This window comes from Ambystoma mexicanum, chromosome 4p, assembly GCF_040938575.1.
Source record: "Ambystoma mexicanum isolate Mex_15411 chromosome 4p, UKY_AmexF1_1, whole genome shotgun sequence".
In the NCBI taxonomy this organism is placed as follows: Eukaryota; Metazoa; Chordata; class Amphibia; order Caudata; family Ambystomatidae; genus Ambystoma; species Ambystoma mexicanum.
In genome coordinates this window covers 1,249,337,533-1,249,350,760 of record NC_090927.1, presented here as the reverse complement: position 1 = coordinate 1,249,350,760, position 13,228 = coordinate 1,249,337,533, and the positions used below count along the sequence as shown (strand labels likewise).

Below are 13,228 nucleotides of genomic sequence, written 5' to 3'. Positions count from 1 at the left end.
TCTCGGCGCCATTATAGGATATATGTCCAGCTTTCCTTGCTTTCTCCAGGATCTTTTCTTTTGCTGCATAACTGTGAAATGCCACTAGCACATCCCTGGGTCTAGTGCCCGGTTCCGGGCGGGGGGGTCCCACTCGGTGTATTCTGTCAAACTGAAGATCAATGGCTGTGTCCAGGTCTAGGAGGTCTCTAAAGACAGCTGTGAGGGTATGCGCTAGGTCCTGGGCCTGAATGGACTCTGGCAATGCTTTGACACGTATATTGATTCTTCTAGAACGGTTCTCTAAATCTTCAGCATGCAACTCCAGATTCTGGGTGGCCTGTGCCGGTGTTTCCAGAAGGTTTTCAGTTTTCCTTGCATCCTCTGTCAGGTCTTGGATGGCCCGTTCATTTGTGTCCACTCTTTCTTCGACATTATGGATATCTCGCCTTATGTCCTTTAGCTCTGCGGCCAAATCTTCCCTCAGGGCATCCATCTGCTTCTGATTCGCCGTCCTAATCTTGTCCACCACTTCTCTGAGGAATTGTCTAAGTGCCGCAAAGGTGACCGGCCCGTCCTGATGATCGGGGTAAGGGTCTGCACTCTGGGCACCTGCCCAGTCACCCGACTGATGGTCCTTCAGGTGGTCAGCTTCTGGGTCGTGGTCTTTGGCCCAAAATCTGGTAAGGGAGGCATGTTGGGTCTTCCTGGTGCTTTTGGGGAGTGAGGGGGGTCCTTAGCTCTGTTCCTGGACATGGTGGGGCACCGGCCTGAGGCTAGCCTGGTTTCTTTCGTGAGTTGTTGCCGTGGAGCGGCAAGTAATAGCGGGGGTCTCCACTCTCTTGTGTTTGGTTGAGTGCCCCGTGTATGGGTGATGATCTCCCCTCCTCCACTAAGCTCTGTATGGTGGGGTCGTGGTGTGCTGGGGGCCAACCTCCGGCAAAGCAGAGGACAGGACCAGGCGTCTCCTCGTTACCCCGGTAGTGCCACAGGGGGGGGGCAGGGGGCCACCCGGCCCGCCCCCATTGATTTAGGTCCGTGAGGGGCCCGGCGAGTGGAGCACGAGGGCGCAGTCTGCTGCCGGCTGCTGTGTTCTGGGCAGAGACTGCAAGACCGCATTGGAGTGGCGAGCCTCCCCTCACTGTCCCCCCGCTGGATGTGGTGCTCCGGCTACCGGCCAAATGTACTGTCTGCGTTTAAATGGTGGCCCCCCCCTCACTTACTGTCGCCTTGTTGAGGGTGGTGCTCCGGTTTCACCCAGGCCAGCCCCGTCCTTGTTCAGTGCCGCTCGATCTCCCCGAGCACCCGCGGCGTCCGTGCGCGCTGGTTATCACCAGGTGACATGGGGCACTGCGCTGAGTCCCCCAGGTCCCTCCTGGTACAGCCGCTGGTTGGGGGCCTCCCCTGCTGCGTCCCGCCGCGGGCCCACTCCACTGTTGCCACAGCCCGATCTAGACGGCCGCAAACGTCTCGGTGTGAGGGTGCAGGGCAGCTGCACCGACGAGGTCCGCTCCGTTGGAGTGCTCCCGCGAGGTCCGCATATATAGTCCCCGGATGGGCCGGCTGATTGGAGGTGCTGACACCGAGGGAGACTGCCGGGGAGGGCAAGAGTCTGAGTCGGGACTGCTGGGGCACCGTCAGGGCAAGAGCAGGGTCCGAGAGCTCAGGAGTCACGATGCAAGGAACTCCGAACCTGGGTTCTTCTTGCCACAGTAAACGCTCGCTATCCCCTCCTCTTGGTCCTTCATCTACATTGTATATATCAAAGAAGATGAGGTCTTTGGGGTCCCCATCATGAACTTCTAAGAAATGTTTGGCCATTGGATATGAGCTGTCTTTATTTTGTATAGCTCTGACGTGTTGTAAGATGCGTATTTTCAATTTGCACTTGGTGCTCCCGATCTACCATGTTAAGCACAAGCATTTCAACACATAAACAACATACTCAGACTTATAAGTAATTTTGCCTTTGATGTTAACAGAGTTGCCCACCATAGGATGAATTTATGTATTGCAGTTCCGAGCATGTTTGCAAATTTTACAACGCCTACACTTGAAAAATCTTTCTTCATTTTTTGTCAGCCAATGGCTGTTAAGTCCCATGGTGTCTGGTGTCATAAAACTATTGACCAGTGTGTCCTTAATGGACGTGCTTTTGTGAAAGGTTATGTCTGCATGTGACTTGAGAATAGTCCCCAGGTTTTTATCCATCCTTAGAAATTTCCAATACTTGTTTACAATCCATTTTATTGTAGGTGCATGACTTCCAAATGTCAGAATTAATCTGATGGCATTCTCCTCTGTTTCAGCAGTAGCTGCTGTCGTTTGTTTGTTTAACAGCTTTTGTCTATCCAGAGCCTGCACTTTTAAGTAAGATCTCTCAATAATTTGTTTCGGCTATTGTTGTTGAAGGAAGGAAGGCCCATGCTGTGATTTTGCTTGCTGAGTCATAGTCAGTTATATTGGTACAATGTCTACGTATCCTGATAAATTCCCCATAAGGAATACTCCAGATGAGGTTTTTAGGATGTGCACTTGTGGCACAACATTCACGCCTGTGGATTTTCTGTGTTGCCCCCATACCACTTTCTGCCCTATTATTTTCACAATGACATCTTAAAAAACAACGCACTGGGTGCTGTGTTGTTCTGTTATTTTCAGATTACAATTGTTGGTATTCAGATGTTTGACAAACTCTAGCCAATTATTTACACTGCCATTCCAGATGATAAATAGGTCATCGATGTAACGTAACCATAAAACGATATTCTCCATGTAATTCTCATTTTCCTCTGTCCACACAATTAATTTTTCCGAATAACTCATGGTTAAGTTGGCGTAGGCAGGTGCAAATGTGCTGCCATGACAGTTCCTTGTATTTGCCGAAAAAATTAATTGTTGAACAGAAAAGTATTGTTACAGGACTATCATGCCCAAAATCATTTTAGTATGTTGTAGGAAGTTCAGAGATCTGGTGTTTAGAAAAAACTTGCATGCCTGCATTCCAAAAGTGTGTTGAATTGACGTATATAATGATACAACATCCACTGTCAACAGTATGTACGTAGGCTCCCATAGACTTACCACTCTTATTTCTAAAGCAAGGCTGGCCTCCCTTATCTAGGGTTGTGTACACTTCACTTGCCAAGTTTTCAACTAAGGTGATGTCACTATTCTTCGCTGCAGGACCCCTCTTCAGTTTCTACTAAAAGATTCTGAGAGAGGAAAGGATGGGGATAGGCGGATCAAATAGAATCCAACTCCCAAGCAGAGACAATGGAGGTCATTACGACCCAGGCGGTAAGTACACCAACTTTACCACCATGGTGTAAACTATATTTACACCATGGTGGATGGTGGATTTACCACCCCATTCCAAGGTGAGTGGGGCGGTAAATCCCCATTTCCCATTTACCCTTCCCATTCCCATTTTTGCCCCATAGGGCATAATGGGAGTGAGGAAGGCGCTAATTACGGCACCGTAAATTACGGTGCCATAATTAGCACCAAGGCGGGTTAGCGCCATGGATTTTAACGCCTGCTAAAAGCAGCCGTTAAAATTGGAATCAGGCGTTAAGGGTTAACGACGGCGTTAACCCTTAACGCCTGGGTCGTAATGACCTCCAATGTTTCTAGGCTATCCCCACATCCCACTTTGGGTAACTCAAGGAGGCAGCGTTATAGTGATCAAGCAAATATGGAAATTGAGAAGGGATGCATATATATGACTGGGGTACCTATTTTGTTGGGGAATGTAAAAGAGGATATGGAGCCCTTTATCTACAAATGCATTCACTGGCTTTGCCACAAGAGAGGGTGTTTGAGTATTGTTCTTTCGGATTGTAAGTATGCCAGATGGTTACTGGAATCTGTAAACATACACATGGATTTATTTATTTATTTTATTTTATTACTTGTAAAGCGCCTTAGGCCCGCAGGCAAACGGGTGCTTGGATATAATCAAGATGAACACGGTGCATCAATCTCTTGTTGAAAACTTAATTAACCTTAAATTTAGAACCCTACCTCTTGGAGGATCCAATATCCAGTTGAGAGAGAGAGGCCACAGGCCATTGACAAAACTGCCCAAAATAGAATGGAGAAGAGAGCGTTAAATGAAGGCTCATTCATAAAATTAAACTGAGGGCCCTCCCCCTTGTGGCCGAGCCAACGACAAAACAACTGTGAATCCGGGTACCTTGTGAACCCCATTGTCAAAAAGTAACTCAATAACAATTCTCTCATTAAATGTTAGGGGCCTAGGCACCGGAGAAGAAGATCTCAAATGTCATGAATGTATTTATGGAGAAGACATGGGAGTTAGAACCTATGCATAAATTGGGATAGCAAACTTTTTTTTCCAAACTGTTACCAAAGGCCCTAGAGGTCACAAGTGTGGTAGGCGTCATTATTACACCGCTAGATTACTAGGCAATGTATGTCTTACATGTTTATCTTAGCCCTTCTCAGGGGTGATCGAGGCACTTGATACTACAACAGGCTGCATAATGGAAAAAAGAATTCCATTAAGTATTATAGTATATTGGTGGCGGGAGATGTTAATTGTCAATTTGAATCTAACACATCATACACAGAAGATCCGATCTTGGAAGATGAATGTTGGGCTATACCTGAGGTACTTACTTATGAGGAGAGGGACCTGGATTAAGCTGAGGGTGTCACACCGTTTATAACAACACTTTTTATACAAAAGACCAACCTCAGCAAAAGTGGGAAAACTAGTCAGGATTTGCCTCAATCAAAAATACTCAACCATTATTAGCAAACATAGAGCAAATGTTAATATGAATTATTTAAAAATAATTGGTAGATATTTTTTGTAAAAACCTTTTTTTGTCATTTATAAACGCCACGAAAATGTTATACCACCACCGAAGAAATAAAACAAGCAGATAGCTTACATCAACTCCATATTAAAGAATGTCCACCACATCTAGTGACATAGTGAATAAAATGTATATAACTCATGGGACCATTCCAAGTACACCTGAAACAACAATGTTGGGATCACAATGGTTTACTCACTTTAGTATGCTTTATTCAGGCAAGCAGAGCACAAGTATGAAAATGATAACTTTAACCTGAGCCCTCATACACTTTTCAGCGCCTGGTGAATATGCACTCAGGTTTAATAAAGTATACATATGGTGATGAGTGTGCTTGAAAAATCCTACTTTCCAGTTAATGCCATTTGGTCCATTAAGTGCGTTAATCATTCTTTATTGTAGTAACCATTGTCATTGGGATTTTATAGATGTATAGTGTGTTTATATTTAAATTGATTTAATGATCTCTATTTTATTAATAAATAGACCTGCTGAAATCTGTGTGTTTCTTGTCCCTGTAAAGACAGGGGGATGTAGGGAAACAATATTGCCAAATTGGATCCCGGTTCATAAAAAAAACTGCATTCAATAAATAAAAAATGTGCAAGCCTGATTTGGGACGTGTGCAAATTTCCCCCAAACTAGCTGTCGCCTGATTAAAATGTCCTACACCATTATTCTTTTTTTTAACAACTTTATTTAATTCTGGTTGCAGCGGGTTACATTAATGGCTTTAATGCAGTGTCAGCTTTATCATTCTATCCCCATACTTTCCCCTCCCTCTCTTCCCCTTAGCGTCAGCCTGGATTCTTGTTTCCCTTCTTCCAGGTCCGTTCTCCCAGTCGGCTCTTCGCTCTGTAACTAAGTTCGGAGGGTGAGACTCGCCTGCCGTGACTGGAAGGTCTGGGCTGGGAAGAGCTTGTGACATTCCAGGACTGGGTCCCAGCAATCTGTGAAGCGGTGCAGTGTTCCTTCTTTGGCGGCCGTGACCTTTTTGGCCAATAGGATTACACCATTATTTTTTAAAATGTCTAGTGCCCCCAACCCACTGGTTTGTTCAGACTCCCTTGCTGTGCTTCATCACAAGCATTCAATAGAAGCACATGTTTATGTCTCCCCCGTTAAAAGGCTTAACAGTCACTATTAATGGAAAGTGTTTCATGAATAACAACTATTGGCTTTGCGATGGAAAACCATCGTCTTGGATTGCTTATGGTCTCTTGCAGAAGAATTGTGATCTATCAGTCAGGCTGCATCGCCCCCTTTTGCAGTGGAACCAAGCCTGATTTCCATGCGGCAGTTCACTTTCTAAAGGCATGATAGGTGAAAAGGATGGTTTTCAGTGTGGCCCTGAGCAATTCCATAGGTTCATATTTATTGAAAATCTTCCACCTGGCACGGTTCAGTTTTGCATAAATCTTTCATAGAAAGCATAATTTAGCTTATTGTACTGTAATTTTGGGTTCTGGTTCCTTGGTGAACAGGCATATAGTAGCTCACCGGGCAGTTGACTGTCCTTTGAACCTTGCCATCAGATGTGGCTATGCATATACTGTGCACAGCATAGGGGGTCTTGGTGATTTAGTCTAACATTACCTTTATCCCTCATCGCCTCCTTTTTTGTCCCTCCACTAATTTGCTGGTCCACATCCTAATCTCCTGTTCCTATCACCACCTCTCCCCCAAACCCTTCTTCTATATCCATAGACCAAAGTCTGGGGACACCCTGGCAGGGCCACAATAGCCACTTCTCGGACAAGGTTAGGGGCCATAAAACCACTACGGTGGTCGATGGGAACAGTATAAATATTTAATAACATAACACATTGGTGTCCGCAGCAAGCACCGTCCCCGCCCAGGGAGTACAATGGTAAACACGCTTGCCAAAACATATGACAGAGCATTTCGAAACAAATCGATCCTTTAACACGCCCTCTGGGGTAACATCAGTATGGTGGCTATAAAGCCTTTGCATATTACAGCATTAATATATTTTCTGATGGCTTTATTTATGATGGTAATAGAAAGCAGTGTGGCATTTTAGCAGTAATGGCTTTGGGAGCCTATTAAGCAATTAGTGAATCTAAATTAATAACCCCAGGCAGTTTATTTATTTAAGTATGCAAGTCTCAGTGCATCATTTTAAGGAATTGCGCCTCGTTAATTCTCGCATGGATACAAAGCAATGGCAATGACTGCCTCCCGGATATAAAAACACAAGGATTTATAGCGTGTAAATAAGTTTTGGGCCCGCAGCCGTCATAATGGGGGCGCTCCGATCATGCCACGTGGGTGTCACGTTCTTCCGAGGCTGCGAATGATTGTAAAGGGAGGAAGGGTGCAGCTCAATGACAGCAGCTCAAGGGCGTGTCCGTGGCAGGCAGGCAGGCCACCAGCTGCAAGAGCTGCCCGTGTGAGCAGGCAGCATCCCTTTGTACCGTTCAGTCGAGCTGCAGACGCCCGTGTATAACATCGTCTCATAGCAGGCTATTAGGAAAGGAGGCCAAGAAAGGAGTGGGAGGGGTGGGGGAGGCGAGTGGGTGTTTCTGCTCATCAGGTGATGGGCAGTCTCCTCCTTGGCTGGTTTGCTTTGGTTAGTGGGCGACGATGGCACGTCTGTTCTTCTGTACAGGGGTTTCAGAGGCTGTAGGCGGCAATATGGGATTGCTGTCATTAAATCGCCTGTGGTGGCACCCTCTTCAGAGGAAGGCCCGGCTCCCGTGTCCCGCGGGAGCGCGTGCAGCAGTTCCTCCATGTTCAGAACCGGCGGCGGCGGACAGCTCCCTGCAGAGGCTGGCAGGCAACCGGTGGTGTCCGAGCCAGCGCCTGCATCATCTACACTCGGGACCTGCCCCAGAAGGTGCTCGCCGCTGCACCCTGGCACCCTCCCGCCTTCTCTCTCACACGCGCTGGGCTGGCTGGAAAGAAGAAAGTGGTGCACTCTGGCACCCCCACCTTCTTTCTCGCACTCGCGCGTGGGCCGGCTAGAAAGAAGAAAGTGGTGCACCCTGCCCCCCCCCCCCACCACCTTCTCTCTGACACGCGCTGGGCTGGCTAGAAAGAAGAAAGTGGTGCAACCTGGCACCCCCACCTCCTCTCTCGCACACGCGCGTGGGCTGGATAGAAAGAAGAAAGTGGTTAGATGATGAGCAACCCTGCTTCTGTGACACATCTTTCTAGTGTTGACACTTGCTTCCACGCCTCATCAGCGCCATTGCCACCACCCGTCAGTGCAGTGTGGCGGCTACACGTTGTAAACACGTAGGCCTTCCCCTTCAGATATAGTACTTGTACCACGCCTTTACTTTACCCGTCCCTGTCTGATATTATATTGCGTGCATTAATAGCCACGGGATGGATGGACACGGGAAGTGTGGAAGGGAGAAAGGGGGGGAGAGGAGGGCGGCTAGGGTGCCAGGCTTCGCTCCCATTAGCAGTTTTCATATTTACTTTACACCATTTTACTGAAAGCGAAATAGTTTTGTATAGTTGAGTCCAAATGACAAAGGCCATAACGAAAACAAAATAAATACTAGATGAGCTTGTCGCACCTGATATAGGATACACTAAATTCTCTGCGGACGTACCCCACCCACCCATGTCTTCTCCACAAATACAGGAACCAAAGAAAAGTCTGAGCAAAAAGAGAAGAGGCGTGTTGTTAAACGCCAAACATGTATAGTGGGATGTCTTGTTCACTCAAGTAAGTGTTACATGTACATGTACAGTGGCGGTTCCAGGCCTAGTGACCACGCCGGGTCTTACTTTGTATTGCCTCAAACTATGTGTGAAGGCTCTCCGTAATAGCCTTTCAAAATCAAAACAACGCTGTACTTCTATCTCAGAAAAAGATGACACTATAGAACGTGTCTATTGTGTTACCCTGCAATAACCGCCTGTATTTCAAACAATTGAGTATATTTGCTTCTAAAAGATGTGCAATAATACGAATTACTACTACGGGACTCTTCCAGTGCTTTAACATAACCTCCACATTGTAAATCAGGATGGCTAGCCATTGAAAACTGTGAGGCGGCCTCTGTGTACACGCACCCCTTAAAAAACGACCAGCCTAGTGTGTGCACCCCTGAATGGGGTCCCTGTGTGGAGCCAGGCGTCCCTGAACAGAGCTACTGCTCGGAACCCATCCTGGGGGCGGGACTGCAGGGGAAGCACACCTAGCACTCCTTGGCAGTGGCCGCGTCTCGGGGGTGAGTGCCCGCGCGTGGGCGCTGCATCGGGAAGGAGGATAGATAGGCGGGGCGCGGTCCCTCCCTTTCGCCGCCGCTGGTGTCTGGCGCTGCCTCCCTCCCTCGCTCGCTCGCTCGCCTCTCACAGCGGCGGCGGCACACAGGCTCAGTGGCCCGGGCATGGCGGACTCCCCCGGCGGCGGGGCGCGGCGCCGGAAGGCGTTCTCCCTGCTACAAGCCGCCCGCTCCCGCTACGAGAGCCTGCAGATATCCGACGACCTGTTCGGCGACTCTGGCGAGGAGGACAGCAGCGGCGGCGGCGCCAACCCCTTCTACAGCACCTCACAGGACTCCTCAGCCGCCGACTCCTCCGGGGAGCAGGACGCGGCTGCCCGGGTACAGGAGACGGAGGAGGACGGCGGGGCCGGGGCGCCGCCGCGGCAGGAGGGCCGGGGCCCGGCTGTGGACGGCCCTAGCGCGGAGCAGGACGCGGCGCGGGAAGCGGGCTGGAGCGACGCTCTGAGGGATGTGCCTTGCCCCGGCTTCACGGAGACGACTGGTAAATGCACTATCCCCCCCCCCCCCATAGTCCCATCGGGAAACACTGGCGGAAAAGCTCAGCCTCGCTCCTGGCACTGCATGCAGCCGGCGTGGGCACGCGCCCATTCTCTCACAGAGCTACGCCGTGCATCCACCCGCAACACGTTCACACCCATCTATCCACCCACATATCGACCCATTCATTTCAGCCACCTGCAGCATGCTGTACCCCAGATCAGCCCTTAACCACCACCCTGCAATCCACCGATTCCAGTCACACACCAGCAGCATGCCCGCCCAATCCATCCAGTCTCAAAACGGATATCACATTGATCCACTCGTAGTACACCTGGCTTCCCTGACTACCCAGAGCACCCATATCCCATTCACCCACCGGCAACACATGATGTCCACCCATCCACGTGAATCTGACCTACCCAATTGGCACACCTGCTAGCTGAGTGAAAATGCATTCATTTGGTTAGCTGTCAATCTCATCAAAATGTGGAAACATAAATAAACATAAAATAGCCTCTTAAAATATATTCCATAATACAAAGCATATTTTGTGTGTGTTTTAGAAATTTACATAACTTTTTACACGAATGTTATTACATTATTACATACAAGTTTTCATTCAGAGTAACTCAATTACATTGAACATTTGAAGCAATTGCTCAAAACTTTCCAATCATTAATGTATAAGGATTCACATGTGTTGCCATAAAGCTGATAATCAGAAAAGTAGTTCTGCCGATACATCTTTGCCAAAGCATTGTTGACGGGGGTCGCTGAGAGTCATGATTAAAAGGACCAAAGTATTTAAGGTGAAGGTCCAAGAGACGAGGGAATTGGATGAATAAATGCTGAGTACTTTTAGAAACTCTTCAGTATCACTCGTGCCGTGGAATACCCTGCCTTGCACCGAATACTAGTAGAGATTGAAGAAAATAAAGCTTACAAAGCATGAAACCTCTGCCCATAAAACTAGCGTAGTACTGTACCATATATTTCTGTGGCTGCAGAGGTACACAGATTTCCAGTTCTTTTTTTATTGCATTGTTTTATAAGAAACCTTATAAAACATCCCCACCAAAACATTGAATACATATAAAAATACATACATTATGTTTGTTATGTGATCTTAAAGGTTCTTATACCACATACTGCATGGTCCCTGGGCACTCTGGCGGATCTGTAATGCAAGAGCGTAAGGGGGGTGTAAGTTAGTAGGACTGAGCGGGAGAAAGCACAAGGGAGCTGCGATGTGCTGTTGGCATTTTTTTGTTTGTTTCGGTTTACACTATTCGCTGAGTGTAGGTGTGCTTTTCGGTTGGCAGCCGTCATTTGCTGTTGTGCTATGCTATGTGCGGTTTGTTTAATTGTTGAGGTGTGGTAAAGTATGTGCGGTTTGTTGTGCTGTAGAGATGTGGCTGTGTTTAGTTCAGAGTTTGAGAGGTGTATGCAGAATTATAGATTCCATCAACAGTTTTAAAATACATAACGTTTCCAGTTCATGATTTCTGCTTCAATATGTAGTTAATGTTATGAGCCCAGTCCAAAAGCTTTCTCTTCTTTTAATTTGTGTGATCAAGAGACTACACACATATTCCAATCAAGCACGCACTCGATCTTTTCATGAAAAGCCATTGGGCCTCATTGTAAGTATGGCGGTAAGGCAACAACGGTGCCAGTAGCGCTACCGGCACCGTAGCTACCGTACCGCCAAACTACGAGCTGCGCTCGTATGTGCCTGTCAGCCCCCCAGATCTGACCTAGCGGGCAGAGCAGCACCCGTGAGCACAGCATGCCGGTGCATCCGACGTCCCCATTCCCCATAGACTTGAGTCTTAACCTCTTCTGGGAATCATGCCTGCGAACACCTACCTTATATCTGTACATTATATGCCCAAGACTGGCATTTCGCCCTCACACCCTCCGGTCAAGGCTTATCCACCTTCGAGGACTTTCATGGAGGATCTTACTTTCTCGGTCATGTATTTTAGGTTGTCTCATTACATTCAAAGCACATTGACATAGCTGATTAGCAGCAAGAAGCACATTGCAAGACCAAAATTAAATAAAATGAAAAATAAATGTGCATACTTTAAAAAATCTCAAGTGTCACCATAGTTTAAGAGCATTGTTATGCTCTCTGATTTTTTTAATAGTGATGACGCAAAGATTTGCAGGTTGTTGTTTGGGCCTTCAAACATTAATGATGGGGACTCCTTGTTACGTGTTTAGCTCATTTATTTAACACAGGTTTAAATTCTTGTATTGTGGCAAGTTGGCAAAGCCTGTTTCATTGAAGTTCAGATGATGTTCACAGACCGGTGCACCCAGAAGTAGCCTCTTTTCAGCTTTGTCCAGTTTATATACAAGAAACTCCTCACCTCTTTGACTGGTGCTATTCTGAAGATCTTCACCTTAAGATACACTCTTTCTACCCTGGGCATACTTCATATCCAAAGGTGAGCAGAGGTTCTTAGTGCAAGGCTCCACACATCATTTACATGGACCCCTGTGGATTTGCAGTTTTGTTCCAAGCTTTTTACCGTCAGAACAGAAATATCTTTTTATGAACATGTAGACCTTCCTACTCTGATGTCTTCTTCTGAGATGCTGCCTAAGAAAACATGATACACTGCCCAGAGTTGATTTGGTTCATAGTGAACCTAGTCCATGGATCTCCTACATGTACCATCGATTAAGCCTCTCAGACCTCAACTATGCCATGCATCTACACTCCTCATGTAACCTACATATCCAACTGACTTGCACAGAAGCCAATTATGGCATCTTTAGAACCACCCATATATTCATCCATCCACAGCCAATTTCCATCCATCCACCCATCTATCCATCCATAATGTTGTCTCACTCATAGTCCACAAACACCATCCACTTCTTGCAACCTACCTGCCACAGTGATCTGCCAAAAAAACAATCAAATCTATTCATCCATCCATCCATTCATCCATCTATCATGTTGGCCCCCTACAGTCCAGCAAGCTCACCAGCTTCACCCCCAAAACCCATTTATTCAACCACTCACCCACCCTGCACCTATCACTTTCATCCACACACCACCTACCTACTGTATGCCATTTACCCTCCTATATTCTAGCTATTAATTTCATAGTGTGTCACCCTACCAACCATTTCATTCATCCATCCTCCCATTCCACTCATCGACCCCAATAGATGTATCTATCCAATCCAGCTATACAGATCATATGTATGCCACCCATACCAACCCTTCCTTCCTTCCTTCCTTCCTTCCTTCCTTCCTTCCTTCCTTCCTTCCTTCCTTCCTTCCTTCCTTCCTTCCTTCCTTCCTTCCTTCCTTCCTTCCTTCCTTCCTTCCTTCCTTCCTTCCTTCCTTCCTTCCTTCCTTCCTTCCCTCCCTCCCTCCTTCCTTCCTTCCTTCCTTCCTTCCTTCCTTCCTTCCTTCTCTTCTTTCTTTCTCTTCCTTCTCTTCTTTCTTTCTCTTCTTGCTTTCTCCCTTTCTTCCTTTTAAACGAAGGCTATTCTGACGTATTTAATTTGCAAGTCTGATTTTGTGTGATTGAAGTACGATGTAATCTGCTGTTATGCTCTGAAAACTGAGAAGCCACACATGAGAATGTGGGGGAAGTGAATGCAGCATCTTTTTGCAAATATTCCCTG

The 13,228-nt window shown here is 47.1% G+C and overlaps 1 protein-coding gene across 1 annotated transcript in view; it reads left to right on the top strand.

The window, feature by feature from the left end:
- Window positions 1-9,041: 9,041 nt before the first annotated feature.
- PGBD5 (piggyBac transposable element derived 5) overlaps window positions 9,042-13,228 on the top strand; it is an 854,702-nt gene continuing 850,515 nt past the window's right edge. Inside the window, exon 1 of the mRNA XM_069606913.1 lies at window positions 9,042-9,575. Coding sequence (XP_069463014.1) covers window positions 9,197-9,575 — 379 coding nt within the window. The 5' untranslated portion in view covers window positions 9,042-9,196. The remainder of the gene's footprint in view (window positions 9,576-13,228) is intronic.